Below are 20,033 nucleotides of genomic sequence, written 5' to 3' on the forward strand. Positions count from 1 at the left end.
TCTGTTTCTTCCTTCGTTCCATCAATGCTGGTGGAAGAATTTTTGATGTGGAGTCACTGTTCTGTCTCTGTCCTCGGCATCCTGAGCCTTTTCTGATCATGCTTTTTGGCTGTTTCTGATGAGTGGACGAGTTGCCTGCAACAAAACTCCCCTGTTGGTGCACATATCTTCTAACTCTCTTTTGTGCTAGGTCCTTTGACACCAACACCCATGAGCGCTATGCCAGGTACCACAATGCCACCTATACTCACCGCCTCACCAACCAGACCCACACCCAGCTCAAGTACTGCCACCTCCCATCCCCTTCTAGTTCTGCTTGTTGAAACGTTTCATTTTGCTTCCTCCAAGGCTCATGACATGAGATATAGTGTGGATACTGAAGGGTGGTGTGTCTCCTCCTATCTCCCAGCTCTGCTGCTGGTGGTAGCATTTTTGCAGAGATATAACAGAGCCATCCCTGCCCTGGGTCTCTTGGGTCCGTGCGTCAGCTTTTACAGGAAGGCTGGATAAGCTGCTTACAACAGAGGCCCACGTTGACACTTACCACTTCTTCCTCTGTCTCTCCATAGGTCCACTTCCTACTACACCCCCTACTCCGCTGCCTAACATTACCACACATGCAACACCAAGACCAACACCAACAACACCTGGGATGACCTCAGGTACTGCTATTATTTGTAGAGTCCTGAGTCCTCTTCAAAACCCATACTGGGAACACGGTGCATTTACATTTAAGGGCTGTTACTTGATTTATTTGAGTCTTCCTCAATAATAAGACATGCATTGAATCCTCTTCTGTTTCTACGGGTTTGTGTGGGACCGCTGTGCTTCCAGCAACAGGATGTTTGAGTAGCTTTGAACTCTATGTCTGTAAAAATTAATACCATTGTGATATAGATCTAAAATAATGCTGTTGGTGCTTAAAGCCAATAGACCAGTCATGCACTAGATTCTGTTTGAGCAACGTGAGCTGGGGAGAAGAGGCAGTAGGAGGTGCTCAACTGAAAGTTTCCTCTGGTCTTTCCACTGTCAGGCTCCTGTGTGGTGGAAGGAGACCCTCACTACCACACATTTGACAAGCAGTTACACCATTTCATGGGCACCTGCACCTACACCCTCTCCAAGCTGTGTGAGAGCAACAGCTCCCTGCCCTACTTCAACGTGGAAGCGGCCAACGAGAACAGGGGAGGCAACACCCGTGTGTCCTATGTCCGATACGTGGATGTTGATGTGGCTGACCAGAGGATAAGGCTGGGACAGGGTGGAGTGGTGACGGTGAGCTTGAGGGAGAGATGCTGTGGGGCACTGTGAGCGGAGAGAACTGTGCCAAATGGGCTGCTCCAATCCTGTCTGGGTTCCTGTCCTTCCAGGTCAATGGAGTGGAAGAGATCCTGCCTTGCAGCCCATCCACGGGCGTGCAGGTCTTGTCCAGCGGGTTCTACACCATGGTCATGACAGACTTTGGCTTGAGAGTCAAGTTTGATGGGAAGCATCGGGTGGAGGTGACGCTTCCAAGCACCTTTGGGCAGAAGGTTTGTGGCATGTGTGGGAACTACAACGGGATAGCAGCAGATGACTTCCAGAACCCAGAAGGGGCAATGGAGCCAGACTCCACCAGCCTGGGCAACAGTTGGGAAGTGTCCAACAACAGCAGGTGGGTATGGCCCCCAGTAGCCCTGGGGACACACTGTGCAAGGCAAGGAGGAGGCACCGGGAGAAGTCCACAAATGACCCAGGGGCCCTTCTGCCTGTCTTTCCACAGCTGCTCAGCTGGACCTCTGCCCACCCCAGCCTGCAATGAGACCGACAAGCAACTCATCAGCAGCAGCCACTTCTGTGGGCTCCTCACCGACACCAGTGGCCCGTTTCAGGTGTGCCACGCTGTGCTGAGCCCCAGCAGCTACTTTGACACCTGTTTCTATGACCTGTGTGAGCTGGGGCTGGACCGTGAGACCCTGTGCAAGAGCTTGCAGTCCTATGCAGATGCCTGCCAGGCACTCGGTGTCCAGATACCTGTGTGGAGGAACACAACCATCTGCCGTAAGTCCAGACATGGTGCCTGAGGCCGGTACTCTCAGGAAAACCCAGGACAGTATTGGAAGAGTGAACTGGGGGATAGGAACTATTCTCCCTCTGGGCTGTAGGGATATATAGGTAAATATCAGTATTAGAGGCAGCATTTTCTGATTCATTTTGATTGGGTAGGACAGAGAATACAAGTAGAGCCAAAGAGACTGTAGAGAAAATAGAGATAGTTACTTTTTCAAAGGGAATATTCAGCAGAAAGGTGTATTCTGTTCTACAAGTAATTTTCCGGGTCATCTGTCTTGGCAGCGATCACTTGTCCGGCCAACAGTCACTACGAGCCCTGTGCTGCAGCCTGTCCTGCCACCTGTGTTGACCCAAAAGCTCCCTACAACTGCAGCCTGCCGTGCGTGGAGGGCTGTGTGTGCGACAGCGGGTACCTGCTCTACAACGACCGCTGCGTGCCCAGCCAGCAGTGCGGCTGCTGGCACAACGGGCAGCACTACCCCGTGGGCTCAGAGTTCTGGACGGACCACACCTGCTCCTCCAAGTGCACGTGTCCCGCACGGGGAAGCAAAGTGCAGTGCTTCAATGCCTCCTGCCCCATGGGCCAGTACTGCGGGGTGCAGAACGGGAAACCTGTGTGCCTTGAACACTCCTACGGCATCTGCCACGTGCACGGGGACCCCCACTACCAAACCTTTGACAAGGTGACGCACAACTTCATGGGCAACTGCACCTACACCCTGGCCAAAGTGTGCTCCAACACCACCTCCCTGCCCTACTTCAACGTGGAGGCCAAGAACGAGCACCGTGGCAACACCCGAGTGTCCTACGTGCGCGAAGTGGTGGTTGAGGTGTATGGAGAGCGCGTTGTCATCCTCAAGCAGCAGAAGAGCCACGTGCTGGTAGGCTGTGGGGCTGGCTCAAGTCGGGTGCGGCTGCAAGGCAGGGCTGCCTGCTGCGGGCAGGGCCTGGCATGTTAAAAGTCTCAGGAATGGGTGGGTTCCCCTGAAGGCAGCAGGTTGCTTTTTCTTCCCTTCTGGGAGGGGCTGGAGGAGGAAGAGTCAAATGGGGAAGAACATGAGCCATGTTGAGCCCAGTGCAGAACTCAGCACACAGCTCTGCGAGCCCCAGGGGTGTTGGGGTGCGAGGACATCCCAGGCAGCTGTTTGCTGTGCCCGGGCTGGCAGCTGATTTCCCTGGGCAGGAGCAGCCAGGGAGGCCGGGGCCAGGCCCAGGGCCCACTGTGCTGTGTGTGCCGTAGGTGAACAACGTGCGCCGGACGTTGCCGGTGAGTGCAGCGGGAGGGGCCATCACGGTGAGCAAGAGTGGTCGCTACATCGTCCTGGAGACAGACTTCAACCTCAGAGTATCCTATGACGCTGACCACTCGGTGGAGGTGAAGGTGCCCACCACCTACTTCAACCTGACCTGTGGCATGTGTGGCAACTTCAACAACCGCAGAGACGACGAATACATGATGCCCAACGGGCAGCAAGCCGCAGACTCCAATGCGCTGGGGGAGAGCTGGCAGGTCCCAGACAGTGACCCCTCCTGCGGTGTCCCCGTCCCCTCCCCACCCTGCAGTGCAGAAGAGGAGAAGCTCTACCGCTCCGACCAGTTCTGTGGCATCCTGACCACCAGGCCTAGCTCTTTTGAGAAGTGCCACGGCGTGATCAACCCCCAGGACTACTTTGACACCTGCTTGTATGACCTGTGTGCCCTGAATGGTGGCCAGGAGTTCCTGTGTGCTGCTCTGGAGGCCTATGCTGATGCGTGCCAGGCAGCTGGTGTGACTCTTCTTCCCTGGAGGAATGCTACCTTCTGCCGTGAGTACCTGCCTTGCCATTGCCAGAAAGGGAAATGGGCCACACCCTCTGCTCTGAACCTCTGGCCTAAGTGTGTCTTAGGTCTTTCCCTTCCCACAAGGCTGTCCACGGATGCAGTCTTGCTGGTCCTAATATTCCCCTTCCCATTGCAGCCCTGCAGTGTCCTCCCAACAGCTACTATGACCCCTGCATGACCGGCTGTCCTGCCACCTGTGTTGACCAACAAGCCCCACAGAACTGCTCCAAGCCTTGTGTGGAGGGCTGTGCATGTAGCTCTGGCTTCCTCCTCAGTGGAGACACCTGTGTGCCCGAGGCCAACTGTGGCTGCCTCTTTGAGGGCAACTACTACACTGTGAGTGAAAACCCTGCCCTGGTTTGCAGACCCCTGCCAGGCCACTCCTCTGCCTGTACTTTCCTGCCTTATACACTGAGGTTTGGTGTTTCCCTGCCTGCAGGAAGGCGAATCCTCCGTGAATGAGAACTGTACTCGCCGGTGCCGGTGTGAAGCCAAAGGCCAGATGGTTTGCTCTGCCTTGTCCTGTGGCGAGGACGAGGTCTGCAAGATCCAGGATGGCCAGAGGGGCTGTTACCCAGCCAGCACTGCCGTCTGCCACATCTACGGTGACCCACATTACAGCACCTTTGATGGGAAGCTGCACCACTTCCAGGGCTCCTGCAACTACACAGTGGTGACGGGCTGTGACAACTCCTCCGTTGGGTTCAGTGTCACCACCCGCAACAAACATCGTGGCAGCCAGAGCTGGACAGCTCTGAACTCTGTGGCACTGTCCCTCGAAGACCTCCACATTGCACTGCGTGAGCACAAGGCAGTCTACGTAAGCCTCTCATTTTTGTACCTGGGAACAGCAGACACACCGGACCCCTCTTAAAATACCCCTCTGTCCCCAGGGAGAGCTTGCTATTCCCTGAGCCTGCTGCATGCTCACAGAACAGCATGGCAGAGCTCTGAGTGGGGCCATATACGGCTGCTCATGCAGACACGGATTCTTGGTTACTTTCCTGAGCTTTCAGTGTGCCATTGGTACAGTTGCTGCTGCCCTCGTTGGCCTGGGCAAGGTTTCTCATGCCAGCAGTGCTTCTGGCTCACTGGCACTGGCACTACCCCAGTGAGTGACCCCTCAGTGGAGGGCACCTCTTAATGCTTCTGTCTCCCTCTGTTCCCCTTCTCCAGATCAACGGTGCCCTGGTTTCCCTGCCTGCTTCTCCTGTCCCCGGTGTGACCATTTCCCTGAGCGGCTCTTATGTGCGGGTTTCTACCAAGCTGGGCCTGCAGCTGCAGTTCAATGGGGACCATGAGCTCCTAGTGAAGGTGTCTGAGAAGTACAAGGGCAAACTCTGTGGGCTGTGTGGGACCTACACTGGGAGCCAGCAGGACGACTTCATGCGACCCGATGGGGTGGTTGTACCCGACTTCAATGACTTTGGAAGCAGCTGGATGGTGCCGGATGATGAGTGGCCGTGAGTCCTTGTTCCACAATGCAGATGAAGGACAGAAGGGAGTGTTGGAGAGGGGAGCTATGAGGGACATCAGGAGGGAGGGTTGGTGATGGCAAGCATGGGGCGAGGGAGAAGAGGCAGGTTCCTGACCTCTGGGAGAGTGGGCTGAGCCTGGGCAGGATGCTTTTCCTAAGCTGCTTGGATCGCAACTGCCTCAGTCGGTTGTTTCTGCCCACCTGAAACCAGGCAGGGAAATGGTGCCTATGGGCCATGTGTTCCACCCTTTCAAGTGACAGCCATGGGTGCCTGTCTTAGTGAGGGATCTGGACTGCAGAAGCTGAGGTTATGGCTGGGGAGGAGGTCAGGAAATGCAGTGGCTGCTGTCAGCAGGCTGCAGGGAACTCAGGGCTGTTTGTCTGCTTTGTAGGTGTGACCCAGCCATCAGCCCACCTGCATCCTGCTCCCCTGCTGAAGAGGAGGTAGCTAACCAGCAGTGTTCAATCCTCACAAACCTCAGTGGCCCGTTCCAGCCATGCCACGCAGTTCTGCCACCCAAGACATACTTTGAGAGCTGTGTCTATGACCAGTGTGCCACGGGCGGCAACACGGAGCAGCTCTGCAATGACCTGGGGGCCTATGCTGCAGCCTGTGCCGAGGCAGGCATTGCTCTGGGAGACTGGAGTGCTGGCACTGTCTGTGGTAAGCCTTCTGTTGACCACTTTGATTTCCTTGAATCTCAGAGACATGGAATTGGGTAGTTCTGGGGGCAGTACATGGGACAGAGATTTACCCATTTATCACATAACTAGCCACTCTGGTGGGCCAGCCCTTGCATGAAGAGACTCTTCCAGACAGGTGGAATCCCTGTCCTGCACTTCGTTTGCAATGGTGTGGAGATGTATTGGGAATTGTGGGACATCCTCATTTGGGATCAAATCTCCATTATCTTCCTCCACTTTTGATGATGTCTCTGTTGTAAAGGGATCCTCTACAGGTACAAGGCTTGGCTTAGGGAAGGACAGCTTGAGACATGTCACTGACTGAGGTGGCAGGCTGTGCTAGAGGCAGGAGCACAGGTTGTTTTTGGGCACTGATGCACCTTGTGCTCAAGTCTCCTCTCCTCTGGGAGGTTGGGGCACTGGCATTGCCTGCAGTCACTGTTTTAGTTCACATGTCACAAGGCCCCCGCACAAGACATTGACCACAGGTACAAAGTGGTCACCCACTGGATCTGCTGTTGTCACCCAGCTAAGCTGGTGGCAGAGCCATGGCGTGGGACAACTCTGCCTGAGATGTCACTCTTCAATCCCTGTCCTGGCTATGCCCGGTCATGGTGTTGGGTACTTCAGAAGGGTGAAGGAACCAGCTGTCTGCAACAAAACTCCTGTGTTGGTGCACATCTCTTCTAATTCTCTCTTGTGCTAGGTCCATCGACACCAACACCCACAGTCCCCTTGCCAGGTACCACAACACAGCCTGTACTCACCACCTCACCAACCAGACCCACACCCAGCTCAGGTACTGCCATGTTTCATCCCTGTCTCCTACTGCTCCTTAAAATGTTCATTTTGTTTCATGCATGTCCATCACCATGGGGCATGTCTGTTTCTTCCTTCGTTCCATCAATGCTGGTGGAAGAATTTTTGATGTGGAGTCACTGTTCTGTCTCTGTCCTCGGCATGCTGACCCTATCTGATCATGCTTTTTGGCTGTTTCTGATGAGTGGACGAGTTGCCTGCAACAAAACTCCCCTGTTGGTGCACATATCTTCTAACTCTCTCTTGTGCTAGGTCCTTTGACACCAACACCCATGAGCGCTATGCCAGGTACCACAATGCCACCTATACTCACCGCCTCACCAACCAGACCCACACCCAGCTCAAGTACTGCCACCTCCCATCCCCTTCTAGTTCTGCTTGTTGAAACGTTTCATTTTGCTTCCTCCAAGGCTCATGACATGAGATATAGTATGGATACTGAAGGGTGGTGTGTCTCCTCCTATCTCCCAGCTCTGCTGCTGGTGGTAGCATTTTTGCAGAGATATAACAGAGCCATCCCTGCCCTGGGTTTCTCGGGTCCATGCGTCAGCTTTTACAGGAAGGCTGGATAAGCTGCTTACAACAGAGGCCCACGTTGACACTTACCACTTCTTCTTCTGTCTCTCCATAGGTCCACTTCCTACTACACCCCCTACTCCGCTGCCTAACATTACCACACATGCAACACCAAGACCAACACCAACAACACCTGGGATGACCTCAGGTACTGCTATTATTTGTAGAGTCCTGAGTCCTCTTCAAAACCCATACTGGGAACACGGTGCATTTACGTTTAAGGGCTGTTACTTGATTTATTTGAGTCTTCCTCAATAATAAGACATGCATTGAATCCTCTTCTGTTTCTACGGGTTTGTGTGGGACCGCTGTGCTTCCAGCAACAGGATGTTTGAGTAGCTTTGAACTCTATGTCTGTAAAAATTAATACCATTGTGATATAGATCTAAAATAATGCTGTTGGTGCTTAAAGCCAATAGACCAGTCATGCACTAGATTCTGTTTGAGCAACGTGAGCTGGGGAGAAGAGGCAGTAGGAGGTGCTCAACTGAAAGTTTCCTCTGGTCTTTCCACTGTCAGGCTCCTGTGTGGTGGAAGGAGACCCTCACTACCACACATTTGACAAGCAGTTACACCATTTCATGGGCACCTGCACCTACACCCTCTCCAAGCTGTGTGAGAGCAACAGCTCCCTGCCCTACTTCAACGTGGAAGCGGCCAACGAGCACAGGGGAGGCAACACCCGTGTGTCCTATGTCCGATACGTGGATGTTGATGTGGCTGACCAGAGGATAAGGCTGGGACAGGGTGGAGTGGTGACGGTGAGCTTGAGGGAGAGATGCTGTGGGGCACTGTGAGCGGAGAGAACTGTGCCAAATGGGCTGCTCCAATCCTGTCTGGGTTCCTGTCCTTCCAGGTCAATGGAGTGGAAGAGATCCTGCCTTGCAGCCCATCCACGGGCGTGCAGGTCTTGTCCAGCGGGTTCTACACCATGGTCATGACAGACTTTGGCTTGAGAGTCAAGTTTGATGGGAAGCATCGGGTGGAGGTGACGCTTCCAAGCACCTTTGGGCAGAAGGTTTGTGGCATGTGTGGGAACTACAACGGGATAGCAGCAGATGACTTCCAGAACCCAGAAGGGGCAATGGAGCCAGACTCCACCAGCCTGGGCAACAGTTGGGAAGTGTCCAACAACAGCAGGTGGGTATGGCCCCCAGTAGCCCTGGGGACACACTGTGCAAGGCAAGGAGGAGGCACCGGGAGAAGTCCACAAATGACCCAGGGGCCCTTCTGCCTGTCTTTCCACAGCTGCTCAGCTGGACCTCTGCCCACCCCAGCCTGCAATGAGACCGACAAGCAACTCATCAGCAGCAGCCACTTCTGTGGGCTCCTCACCGACACCAGTGGCCCGTTTCAGGTGTGCCACGCTGTGCTGAGCCCCAGCAGCTACTTTGACACCTGTTTCTATGACCTGTGTGAGCTGGGGCTGGACCGTGAGACCCTGTGCAAGAGCTTGCAGTCCTATGCAGATGCCTGCCAGGCACTCGGTGTCCAGATACCTGTGTGGAGGAACACAACCATCTGCCGTAAGTCCAGACATGGTGCCTGAGGCCGGTACTCTCAGGAAAACCCAGGACAGTATTGGAAGAGTGAACTGGGGGATAGGAACTATTCTCCCTCTGGGCTGTAGGGATATATAGGTAAATATCAGTATTAGAGGCAGCATTTTCTGATTCATTTTGATTGGGTAGGACAGAGAATACAAGTAGAGCCAAAGAGACTGTAGAGAAAATAGAGATAGTTACTTTTTCAAAGGGAATATTCAGCAGAAAGGTGTATTCTGTTCTACAAGTAATTTTCCGGGTCATCTGTCTTGGCAGCGATCACTTGTCCGGCCAACAGTCACTACGAGCCCTGTGCTGCAGCCTGTCCTGCCACCTGTGTTGACCCAAAAGCTCCCTACAACTGCAGCCTGCCGTGCGTGGAGGGCTGTGTGTGCGACAGCGGGTACCTGCTCTACAACGACCGCTGCGTGCCCAGCCAGCAGTGCGGCTGCTGGCACAACGGGCAGCACTACCCCGTGGGCTCAGAGTTCTGGACGGACCACACCTGCTCCTCCAAGTGCACGTGTCCCGCACGGGGAAGCAAAGTGCAGTGCTTCAATGCCTCCTGCCCCATGGGCCAGTACTGCGGGGTGCAGAACGGGAAACCTGTGTGCCTTGAACACTCCTACGGCATCTGCCACGTGCACGGGGACCCCCACTACCAAACCTTTGACAAGGTGACGCACAACTTCATGGGCAACTGCACCTACACCCTGGCCAAAGTGTGCTCCAACACCACCTCCCTGCCCTACTTCAACGTGGAGGCCAAGAACGAGCACCGTGGCAACACCCGAGTGTCCTACGTGCGCGAAGTGGTGGTTGAGGTGTATGGAGAGCGCGTTGTCATCCTCAAGCAGCAGAAGAGCCACGTGCTGGTAGGCTGTGGGGCTGGCTCAAGTCGGGTGCGGCTGCAAGGCAGGGCTGCCTGCTGCGGGCAGGGCCTGGCATGTTAAAAGTCTCAGGAATGGGTGGGTTCCCCTGAAGGCAGCAGGTTGCTTTTTCTTCCCTTCTGGGAGGGGCTGGAGGAGGAAGAGTCAAATGGGGAAGAACATGAGCCATGTTGAGCCCAGTGCAGAACTCAGCACACAGCTCTGCGAGCCCCAGGGGTGTTGGGGTGCGAGGACATCCCAGGCAGCTGTTTGCTGTGCCCGGGCTGGCAGCTGATTTCCCTGGGCAGGAGCAGCCAGGGAGGCCGGGGCCAGGCCCAGGGCCCACTGTGCTGTGTGTGCCGTAGGTGAACAACGTGCGCCGGACGTTGCCGGTGAGTGCAGCGGGAGGGGCCATCACGGTGAGCAAGAGTGGTCGCTACATCGTCCTGGAGACAGACTTCAACCTCAGAGTATCCTATGACGCTGACCACTCGGTGGAGGTGAAGGTGCCCACCACCTACTTCAACCTGACCTGTGGCATGTGTGGCAACTTCAACAACCGCAGAGACGACGAATACATGATGCCCAACGGGCAGCAAGCCGCAGACTCCAATGCGCTGGGGGAGAGCTGGCAGGTCCCAGACAGTGACCCCTCCTGCGGTGTCCCCGTCCCCTCCCCACCCTGCAGTGCAGAAGAGGAGAAGCTCTACCGCTCCGACCAGTTCTGTGGCATCCTGACCACCAGGCCTAGCTCTTTTGAGAAGTGCCACGGCGTGATCAACCCCCAGGACTACTTTGACACCTGCTTGTATGACCTGTGTGCCCTGAATGGTGGCCAGGAGTTCCTGTGTGCTGCTCTGGAGGCCTATGCTGATGCGTGCCAGGCAGCTGGTGTGACTCTTCTTCCCTGGAGGAATGCTACCTTCTGCCGTGAGTACCTGCCTTGCCATTGCCAGAAAGGGAAATGGGCCACACCCTCTGCTCTGAACCTCTGGCCTAAGTGTGTCTTAGGTCTTTCCCTTCCCACAAGGCTGTCCACGGATGCAGTCTTGCTGGTCCTAATATTCCCCTTCCCATTGCAGCCCTGCAGTGTCCTCCCAACAGCTACTATGACCCCTGCATGACCGGCTGTCCTGCCACCTGTGTTGACCAACAAGCCCCACAGAACTGCTCCAAGCCTTGTGTGGAGGGCTGTGCATGTAGCTCTGGCTTCCTCCTCAGTGGAGACACCTGTGTGCCCGAGGCCAACTGTGGCTGCCTCTTTGAGGGCAACTACTACACTGTGAGTGAAAACCCTGCCCTGGTTTGCAGACCCCTGCCAGGCCACTCCTCTGCCTGTACTTTCCTGCCTTATACACTGAGGTTTGGTGTTTCCCTGCCTGCAGGAAGGCGAATCCTCCGTGAATGAGAACTGTACTCGCCGGTGCCGGTGTGAAGCCAAAGGCCAGATGGTTTGCTCTGCCTTGTCCTGTGGCGAGGACGAGGTCTGCAAGATCCAGGATGGCCAGAGGGGCTGTTACCCAGCCAGCACTGCCGTCTGCCACATCTACGGTGACCCACATTACAGCACCTTTGATGGGAAGCTGCACCACTTCCAGGGCTCCTGCAACTACACAGTGGTGACGGGCTGTGACAACTCCTCCGTTGGGTTCAGTGTCACCACCCGCAACAAACATCGTGGCAGCCAGAGCTGGACAGCTCTGAACTCTGTGGCACTGTCCCTCGAAGACCTCCACATTGCACTGCGCGAGCACAAGGCAGTCTACGTAAGCCTCTCATTTTTGTACCTGGGAACAGCAGACACACCGGACCCCTCTTAAAATGTCCCCAGGGAGAGCTTGCTATTCCCTGAGCCTGCTGCATGCTCACAGAACAGCATGGCAGAGCTCTGAGTGGGGCCATATACGGCTGCTCATGCAGACACGGATTCTTGGTTACTTTCCTGAGCTTTCAGTGTGCCATTGGTACAGTTGCTGCTGCCCTCGTTGGCCTGGGCAAGGTTTCTCATGCCAGCAGTGCTTCTGGCTCACTGGCACTGGCACTACCCCAGTGAGTGACCCCTCAGTGGAGGGCACCTCTTAATGCTTCTGTCTCCCTCTGTTCCCCTTCTCCAGATCAACGGTGCCCTGGTTTCCCTGCCTGCTTCTCCTGTCCCCGGTGTGACCATTTCCCTGAGCGGCTCTTATGTGCGGGTTTCTACCAAGCTGGGCCTGCAGCTGCAGTTCAATGGGGACCATGAGCTCCTAGTGAAGGTGTCTGAGAAGTACAAGGGCAAACTCTGTGGGCTGTGTGGGACCTACACTGGGAGCCAGCAGGACGACTTCATGCGACCCGATGGGGTGGTTGTACCCGACTTCAATGACTTTGGAAGCAGCTGGATGGTGCCGGATGATGAGTGGCCGTGAGTCCTTGTTCCACAATGCAGATGAAGGACAGAAGGGAGTGTTGGAGAGGGGAGCTATGAGGGACATCAGGAGGGAGGGTTGGTGATGGCAAGCATGGGGCGAGGGAGAAGAGGCAGGTTCCTGACCTCTGGGAGAGTGGGCTGAGCCTGGGCAGGATGCTTTTCCTAAGCTGCTTGGATCGCAACTGCCTCAGTCGGTTGTTTCTGCCCACCTGAAACCAGGCAGGGAAATGGTGCCTATGGGCCATGTGTTCCACCCTTTCAAGTGACAGCCATGGGTGCCTGTCTTAGTGAGGGATCTGGACTGCAGAAGCTGAGGTTATGGCTGGGGAGGAGGTCAGGAAATGCAGTGGCTGCTGTCAGCAGGCTGCAGGGAACTCAGGGCTGTTTGTCTGCTTTGTAGGTGTGACCCAGCCATCAGCCCACCTGCATCCTGCTCCCCTGCTGAAGAGGAGGTAGCTAACCAGCAGTGTTCAATCCTCACAAACCTCAGTGGCCCGTTCCAGCCATGCCACGCAGTTCTGCCACCCAAGACATACTTTGAGAGCTGTGTCTATGACCAGTGTGCCACGGGCGGCAACACGGAGCAGCTCTGCAATGACCTGGGGGCCTATGCTGCAGCCTGTGCCGAGGCAGGCATTGCTCTGGGAGACTGGAGTGCTGGCACTGTCTGTGGTAAGCCTTCTGTTGACCACTTTGATTTCCTTGAATCTCAGAGACGTGGAATTGGGTAGTTCTGGGGGCAGTACATGGGACAGAGATTTACCCATTTATCACATAACTAGCCACTCTGGTGGGCCAGCCCTTGCATGAAGAGACTCTTCCAGACAGGTGGAATCCCTGTCCTGCACTTCGTTTGCAATGGTGTGGAGATGTATTGGGAATTGTGGGACATCCTCATTTGGGATCAAATCTCCATTATCTTCCTCCACTTTTGATGATGTCTCTGTTGTAAAGGGATCCTCTACAGGTACAAGGCTTGGCTTAGGGAAGGACAGCTTGAGACATGTCACTGACTGAGGTGGCAGGCTGTGCTAGAGGCAGGAGCACAGGTTGTCTTTGGGTACTGATGCACCTTGTGCTCGAGTCTCCTCTCCTCTGGGAGGTTGGGGCACTGGCATTGCCTGCAGTCACTGTTTTAGTTCACATGTCACAAGGCCCCCGCACAAGACATTGACCACAGGTACAAAGTGGTCACCCACTGGATCTGCTGTTGTCATCCAGCTAAGCTGGTGGCAGAGCCATGGCGTGGGACAACTCTGCCTGAGATGTCACTCTTCAATCCCTGTCCTGGCTATGCCTGGTCGTGGTGTTGGGTACTTCAGAAGGGTGAGGGAACCAGCTGTCTGCAACAAAACTCCCGTGTTGGTGCACATCTCCTCTAACTCTCTCTTGTGCTAGGTCCATCGACACCAACACCCACGGTCCCCTTGCCAGGTACCACAACACAGCCTGTACTCACCACCTCACCAACCAGACCCACACCCAGCTCAGGTACTGCCATGTTTCATCCCTGTCTCCTACTGCTCCTTAAAATGTTCATTTTGTTTCATGCATGTCCATCACCATGGGGCATGTCTGTTTCTTCCTTCGTTCCATCAATGCTGGTGGAAGTTTTTGATGTGGAGTCACTGTTCTGTCTCTGTCCTCGGCATGCTGACCCTATCTGATCATGCTTTTTGGCTGTTTCTGATGAGTGGACGAGTTGCCTGCAACAAAACTCCCCTGTTGGTGCACATATCTTCTAAAGCTCTCTTGTGCTAGGTCCATCGACACCATGAGAGGTATGGCAGCTACCACAGTGTAGACTGTGCTCAGCACCTCACCAACCAGATCTTGTGGAAGCTATACTCAATTTATGTTGCAGAAATTATATGAGTACCAAGCCCCAGACATCTGATAGTGCATCTATGTATTCTGGCTAATCAGCCCTGTAAATTTTCTGATTTTATTTTTCCTATTTAATCAGAAAATGCCTTTCAGCTATAGCCACTAAAAACTCACTGCTCCACTTATGTAACCATGTCTTAATAATGCCTTTTACCCAACTTTCTTCATCAACCTCTGGCACAGATTTCTCATACACCAGAGTATATTCTTTGTGGGTCCAAAGATAGAAGGCTGGGTTGGCCTTTGGAGTCTACTGACTGATGTCATCACTGTTCCATCTGAGCAACAAATACAACATAAAACAAACAAACTGGGAACCAAGCAGCTGCAAAAGTCTGGTGAAGACTGAGAGGGACTTTTTCTTTCTTCACAGGTCGTGCTTCCTGCAGTGCCTCTGGGGACCCACATTACAACACTTTTGACCACAAAGTCCATAATTTCATGGGAAATTGCACTTACACCCTCTCCAAAGTGTGCACTGCCTCTGAGAGTCTTCCATACTTTGATGTGTCCACAACAAATGAGCACAGAGGAGCCAACACCAAAGTCTCTTATGTGAAGTCAGTGCACGCTGAAGTCTATGACAATCAGATTTCTCTGCTGAAAAACAAGAAAGTGAATGTAAGAAAATACCTATTTAAAAAACATACATAAATTTTAACTGACATGCAGATAATTATTATCTCTGTAGAGTTTATAACAAAACTTTATCTTTTTATTAATTATATCTACCTCTTTTAAAGGGATCTCCAACAAACTTGCTCAGATGTTCTTTAATCAGTTCCAGTTCCCCAATGCACAAGATCCTATCTTTCAGCAATCTGTATTAGCTGCTTGTAGTTGTAGGAGTCCTAACAGCCATACACTTACTTTCACAACTTGCAATACAGGTGAATGGTTACAGAATGAACTTGCCTGTATTTATTGAAAAGAAGATCAGTATTCAAAGCAGTGGTGGATATGTTCTCTTGGAAACTGACTTTGGACTGTGGGTGAGATATGATGGAAATCACTATGCAGAAGTCTCTGTGCCCTCCAATTACAGTGGTCTGCTCTGTGGCCTCTGTGGTAAGTGGTAGCTGGTGATTACTTAAATATTTTTTTCTTAGCATGTAGAAATTGCAAGAGTAATTTGTCTTCTGATTGTTCTTTGGTTTGGATCATCTGGAGTTTTCTAGTTTAATTATCTCTTCATGGGTTTTTCACACTTTCAATTCAGGAAATCTGCCTAAGAATAAAATGGTGCAAATAGCACTCCTTAGTTTTTAGTCCAACGTTCTACATGTAGGATGCATGAAAATGAGTAGGGTGTTTTAGATAAGTTTTTTCTTGGATGTAATCTAGTTACATAGTAGCTTACAGACTTCCTGCTTCAAATGTCTGAGCAGCAGCTCTTGTCAGTAATCAAAACACAGTTCTGCTCTTATTTTGTCCAGTACAGATTGATGTTACATCAATATTCTCCCTATCTCATTTTAATTCATTTTACAACCTGAAACCTAGGTTTTTTTCCACAGGTTTGAAATTCAAGTGTCCCATAAATCTCTTTATACCCTCACAGGTAATTATAATGGTGATCCAAATGATGACAATATCAAGTCCAATGGTGACATTGCAAGTGGTTCCACTGATCTTGGAGAAAGTTGGCTGGTGCCTGAGAATAACACCGTGTATGTAAAACCATTTCATCATGTGGCATTTGCTGAGCAAACTCTTAAAATCAAATTTCCATCTACTTGCTGGCTTTTTCCCCACTACCATTCTACATCTTCCAGCTGCCCATTAGAAGTAGGGAGCTGGACTTTCACATAAACCAGTGAATGATAAGACGGCTTGTGTCCTTTAAGTCTCATTTTCCACAGCAGAAACTGTTTGTTGAATGTGAGGGGGGATGCTACATCAGTCCAGTTCCCTGTCTGGAAACCATAACTGTTTGGATCCCATAGCTCTTTTTTGTTCAGCTAAGAATAAGCCTTTGAATCACCCAGAAGGGATCAAAAAAGGAGCCCATTCAGTGAGAGGGCTGACATCAGCTTTTCAAAGAAGCTGGATAAAGTCTTGTGACAGAAATAAAATGCACTCTTTTGTGCGCGGTTGTCATTTATTAATTTTCCACTGAAAATCTGATTGTAAGAGATGTGAAACATGTGTTTGGTTTGCTTGCTTTCCCCAGATGCTCCAGTGGTGAGAAAGAAGAGCAATGTGATCCTGTGTTGGAGAGTGAAGCAAAGAAAAACACAGCATGTGGCATGATCACAGACCCAACAGGTAGATCTCTGTGAGACATGTGATGGAGCATGGTCTAGCTTGTTTTGTCTCTTCTCTATAGTCTCTTTTTCTGAGCTTATATTGGAAGCATGTAATGTCTCTGGTGTGAATGGCCAATGTAAAACCCATAGGTGCCTGGCTAGAATATACCATCTGTTCAGACAATGCCAATGTGTCCATGAATTTTATCTGAGAAACATAGCTGCTCTTTGTGTTATAGTGACTTGTACTCAGCTTGCTAAAACTAGTTCAGGTGAACTGTCAGTGTCTGTATTACAGACACCTTATCTGAAATTATGCACGTTCCCTGCAGTTGTCTAGAATTAGTGGTTTTCCTAGGCAGCAATGCTTAATTTATGTAAGTTATGTTGTATCAATTATGCAAAAAGAAGAAAACCTGATCCAGGGAGCCCATTCTCATACTGTGCATTGTGTTTCCATTTCAAGTAGTAGATTAACTTACTTCACACAGCCTGGAACACCCACAATGCATTTGCTGTGACAGAAAATACATGGTGGTCAGTCTTAACATTCCAGTGGGTTGTTTCTATCCTTCTATATATCTTCCTTGATTTACACAGGAATCTTCAAGGACTGTCACACCAAGGTGCCTCCACAGAATTTCTTTGAAAACTGTGTTTATGACATGTGTTTCACTGGGGGACAGGCAACATCCTTATGCTATGGACTGCAGGCCTATGCTGAGTCGTGTGTCAATGCTGGGATATGCATAGAGTGGAGGAATTCAACTCTTTGCCGTGAGTGTTTTGATATAAATATCTATTCTGAATTTTAATTTCATTGTCTTCTACCTTCTCCATGCATGTTATTTCATTTTATATAATGTTCTGAGTATAGTCTGTCTTTTATAATGTCTTTGAGCCTGCTTCAGATTCAGAACTATTCCAGGATTTGTATAAACCACTAATTTTGTGAACATTAGGATGCATGTAGGTTAAATCCTTAAAGTTTTATAGTATTTATAATTTGCTATTAGTTTCTTGGAAGAGTCTGATTTTGTTCAACTGTGTCTTATGTGAGCTTCTGCATTGAAGAAATAAGTTCCTTTCCTACAGTGAAAATCTACCATTCTCAGTGTAAGTGGAGCTGGTAGTCCTCCATAACAGATGCTTATCAATGGCCTTTGGTTAAAAAAATAAGAGCCCTTGAAAAGCAGCTGTTTCTAGGAAGTGCTCTATTTCTCTCTAAAGCAAAGAAATTGAGTACTGTCAGGTCTCAATTAATTCTCTTCAGAATGACCTCATGTCAAATTTAATATAATAAACTCATATTTCTTAGAATAAAGCTTTCCAGGGGTTCCACTGGTGCTGATTCTAAGCAACACTGGACAGCTTTCTGCTTGTCAGAAATACAATCATAGAATCAGTGAAAAGTTTGGGTTGGAAAGGAACTTAAATATCATCTAGTTCCAACCCTCCTGCCATGGGCAGGGATGCCTTCCATTAAAAGAGCTTCTCTGGGCAGCATTTTCTAAAGGACATTCAAGTCCACAAACCACACACCTGAAGAGAAAAAGCAAGTCCTCTAAAGGTCAACCATACTTAAATAAATCATAATTGTTCTCTATGCTTTTTTGCCTTTCACTAATTTTTATTATACCAGTTACCACTGGATTGCCTTCTGCAGATCTGCACCTTTTTTTTTTTTTTTTGATGTGATCAACAATTAGCTCCGCATTTAAACTAAACCATAAAGAAAAATTGATAGGTTCTAGGAGCTGGTCAATTTGGAAAAAGAATTACTGTGATAAAGCACCCAGTAAGTCAGCCCTGAGAGGACAGAGCACAGAGAATTTTTATATAAAAAGATGATAGAACAAGAAATGAATGTTTAACCCTCCAAATCAGACTAAAGCTGTGGACATCCAGACTCCATAGTCTGGCTATAGCCTAGGACCTAAATAACAATGGCTTCATTATAGTAATAGAGAAAACTCAGTAACATTAGAAAGATTGACTCTCAAGTACTCTCTTCATCAGTGATTCAAATAAAAATGCAATTAAACTCCTGACCAAGGGAAGGAAATCTGTCTAGATGACTGGAGATATCAGCTGTAATTGTCTGACAGGACTAAGAGATCCTGTTGTAGGGACAGAAATAAATGAGAATCGTATGTAGTGATTTATAACAGAATCCAGCCAAACCCATGTTTTTCATTGTTTTGTTTTTTTTTTTTTTTTGACAACAGAAATGGACAAATACTTCAGGATTTCTGTAAAATATAATGTTATCCCTTGGGACCATGTTTTGAGCAATAGAAGCCCAATTCTACCATGAGCAGGAGGGGTGTGGAAGTATATTGTTCTCAAGGAATCTCAGTGAAAGACAGAGTGTGATTTTTAGTTCTGTTTTGGAATATATAGTAGGTGCTCAGATAGCAACTGCAGTAATGGGGACATATCAGCTGGTATGGCAAAAGATTCTTCTATTCCCATAACTGAGTCACTTTATGCCTTTAAATCAGCAGGAAAAAGTTTGTACTCAGCACTCTCCTGTCAGACTTTCCAACAGCCATTTTGCATATTTTCAGGAGCAAACAGTGAAAGCGTCAGGAAGACCTTTATTATGATTTTGCCCTTTTGAGTGATCTTTTTTTTTTTCTCTTTATTTAGCAATGTCCTGTCCTGGAGGCAGCATCTACAAGAGCTGTGGTACTAGGTGTCCCTCTACCTGTTTGAACATCTCAGCAGTTGATTCCTGCAGTTCTTTGCCAGTGGAAGGTTGCTTCTGTAAGGAAGGCTATGTTTTGAGTGGAGACAAATGTGTGCTAGAAAGCAACTGTGGTTGCGTTGATGAGAAAAACCAGTATCACCAGGCAAGTTACATCAGTTATTTAAAGAAAAAAAGGAAAAAACCAAAACCAGGTGGTCTCATTCTTTACCACTGTGAGGGAAAAACCATGTTAATAACACTACACAATTGGTTTTATCTTCCTATTTATCTTACTATATATATTTCTACACTCTTTTTTTCTCATGTAGCTGAATGAAAGCTGGTTCACCCATTACCCCTGCACTGAGCGCTGCACCTGCAAAGCAAATAACACCATTGAGTGCAAATCCTGGGAGTGTGGAGTCCAAGAGGAGTGCAGTATTCAGGATGGTGTGCTGGGCTGTCATTCCAATGGTGAGTCCTGCCTGAAAACCACCCCAATGTCAATTCCATCATTAGATCCTCTTCTTCTTCTAGCTTTATTATAAATATCTTTTCATATGGGATAGTAAAGAAGTCCCAGCTGACTGCTGCCAGTGTTAAGAGATGAAAATGCATAATGTTCTGTCTTGCAAGCACAGATGCCCTCCTGTTGTAGTGGATATCAGCAAAAACTGATACTGCCCAAAAGTTTGCAAGGTTGCTTGGATTCTACTTGTCTTGATAATGAAAATTCAAGTCCCACATCACCAGTGCTGCAAGCTTTAAATTTGGTTGCATTTCTGTGAAAATTGTATATCTGTGGGCCTGCGTAATGACAAGTGCATTACGTATTGATGTGTATAGATGCAATTTTATTTACTTTATATTTACTTTATATTTATACAGTTAATTGTGTATTTTTATATAGATAAGTAGAAAAGCTTTGTATTATTCTCACCATGCTATAAATCATA

General features: G+C 50.0%; 1 protein-coding gene across 1 annotated transcript in view; it reads left to right on the top strand.

Annotated features, from left to right (window-relative positions):
- LOC137479616 (IgGFc-binding protein-like) overlaps nt 1–20,033 on the top strand; it is a 60,534-nt gene that overhangs the window by 26,044 nt on the left and 14,457 nt on the right. Inside the window, exons 32-61 of the mRNA XM_068200080.1 lie at nt 570–662; nt 1,034–1,275; nt 1,371–1,654; nt 1,763–2,040; nt 2,335–2,933; nt 3,293–3,857; nt 4,010–4,209; nt 4,313–4,693; nt 5,050–5,336; nt 5,743–6,014; nt 6,741–6,833; nt 7,106–7,141; nt 7,485–7,577; nt 7,949–8,190; nt 8,286–8,569; nt 8,678–8,955; nt 9,250–9,848; nt 10,208–10,772; nt 10,925–11,124; nt 11,228–11,608; nt 11,957–12,243; nt 12,650–12,921; nt 13,648–13,740; nt 14,510–14,757; nt 15,027–15,204; nt 15,698–15,806; nt 16,310–16,404; nt 16,986–17,162; nt 19,038–19,267; nt 19,407–19,551. Of these exons, the coding sequence (XP_068056181.1) occupies nt 570–662; nt 1,034–1,275; nt 1,371–1,654; nt 1,763–2,040; nt 2,335–2,933; nt 3,293–3,857; nt 4,010–4,209; nt 4,313–4,693; nt 5,050–5,336; nt 5,743–6,014; nt 6,741–6,833; nt 7,106–7,141; nt 7,485–7,577; nt 7,949–8,190; nt 8,286–8,569; nt 8,678–8,955; nt 9,250–9,848; nt 10,208–10,772; nt 10,925–11,124; nt 11,228–11,608; nt 11,957–12,243; nt 12,650–12,921; nt 13,648–13,740; nt 14,510–14,757; nt 15,027–15,204; nt 15,698–15,806; nt 16,310–16,404; nt 16,986–17,162; nt 19,038–19,267; nt 19,407–19,551 (7,806 nt within the window). The remainder of the gene's footprint in view (nt 1–569; nt 663–1,033; nt 1,276–1,370; nt 1,655–1,762; nt 2,041–2,334; nt 2,934–3,292; nt 3,858–4,009; nt 4,210–4,312; nt 4,694–5,049; nt 5,337–5,742; nt 6,015–6,740; nt 6,834–7,105; nt 7,142–7,484; nt 7,578–7,948; nt 8,191–8,285; nt 8,570–8,677; nt 8,956–9,249; nt 9,849–10,207; nt 10,773–10,924; nt 11,125–11,227; nt 11,609–11,956; nt 12,244–12,649; nt 12,922–13,647; nt 13,741–14,509; nt 14,758–15,026; nt 15,205–15,697; nt 15,807–16,309; nt 16,405–16,985; nt 17,163–19,037; nt 19,268–19,406; nt 19,552–20,033) is intronic.

The sequence above is a fragment of the Anomalospiza imberbis genome, chromosome 10 (assembly GCF_031753505.1).
Source record: "Anomalospiza imberbis isolate Cuckoo-Finch-1a 21T00152 chromosome 10, ASM3175350v1, whole genome shotgun sequence".
Lineage (NCBI taxonomy): Eukaryota > Metazoa > Chordata > Aves > Passeriformes > Viduidae > Anomalospiza > Anomalospiza imberbis.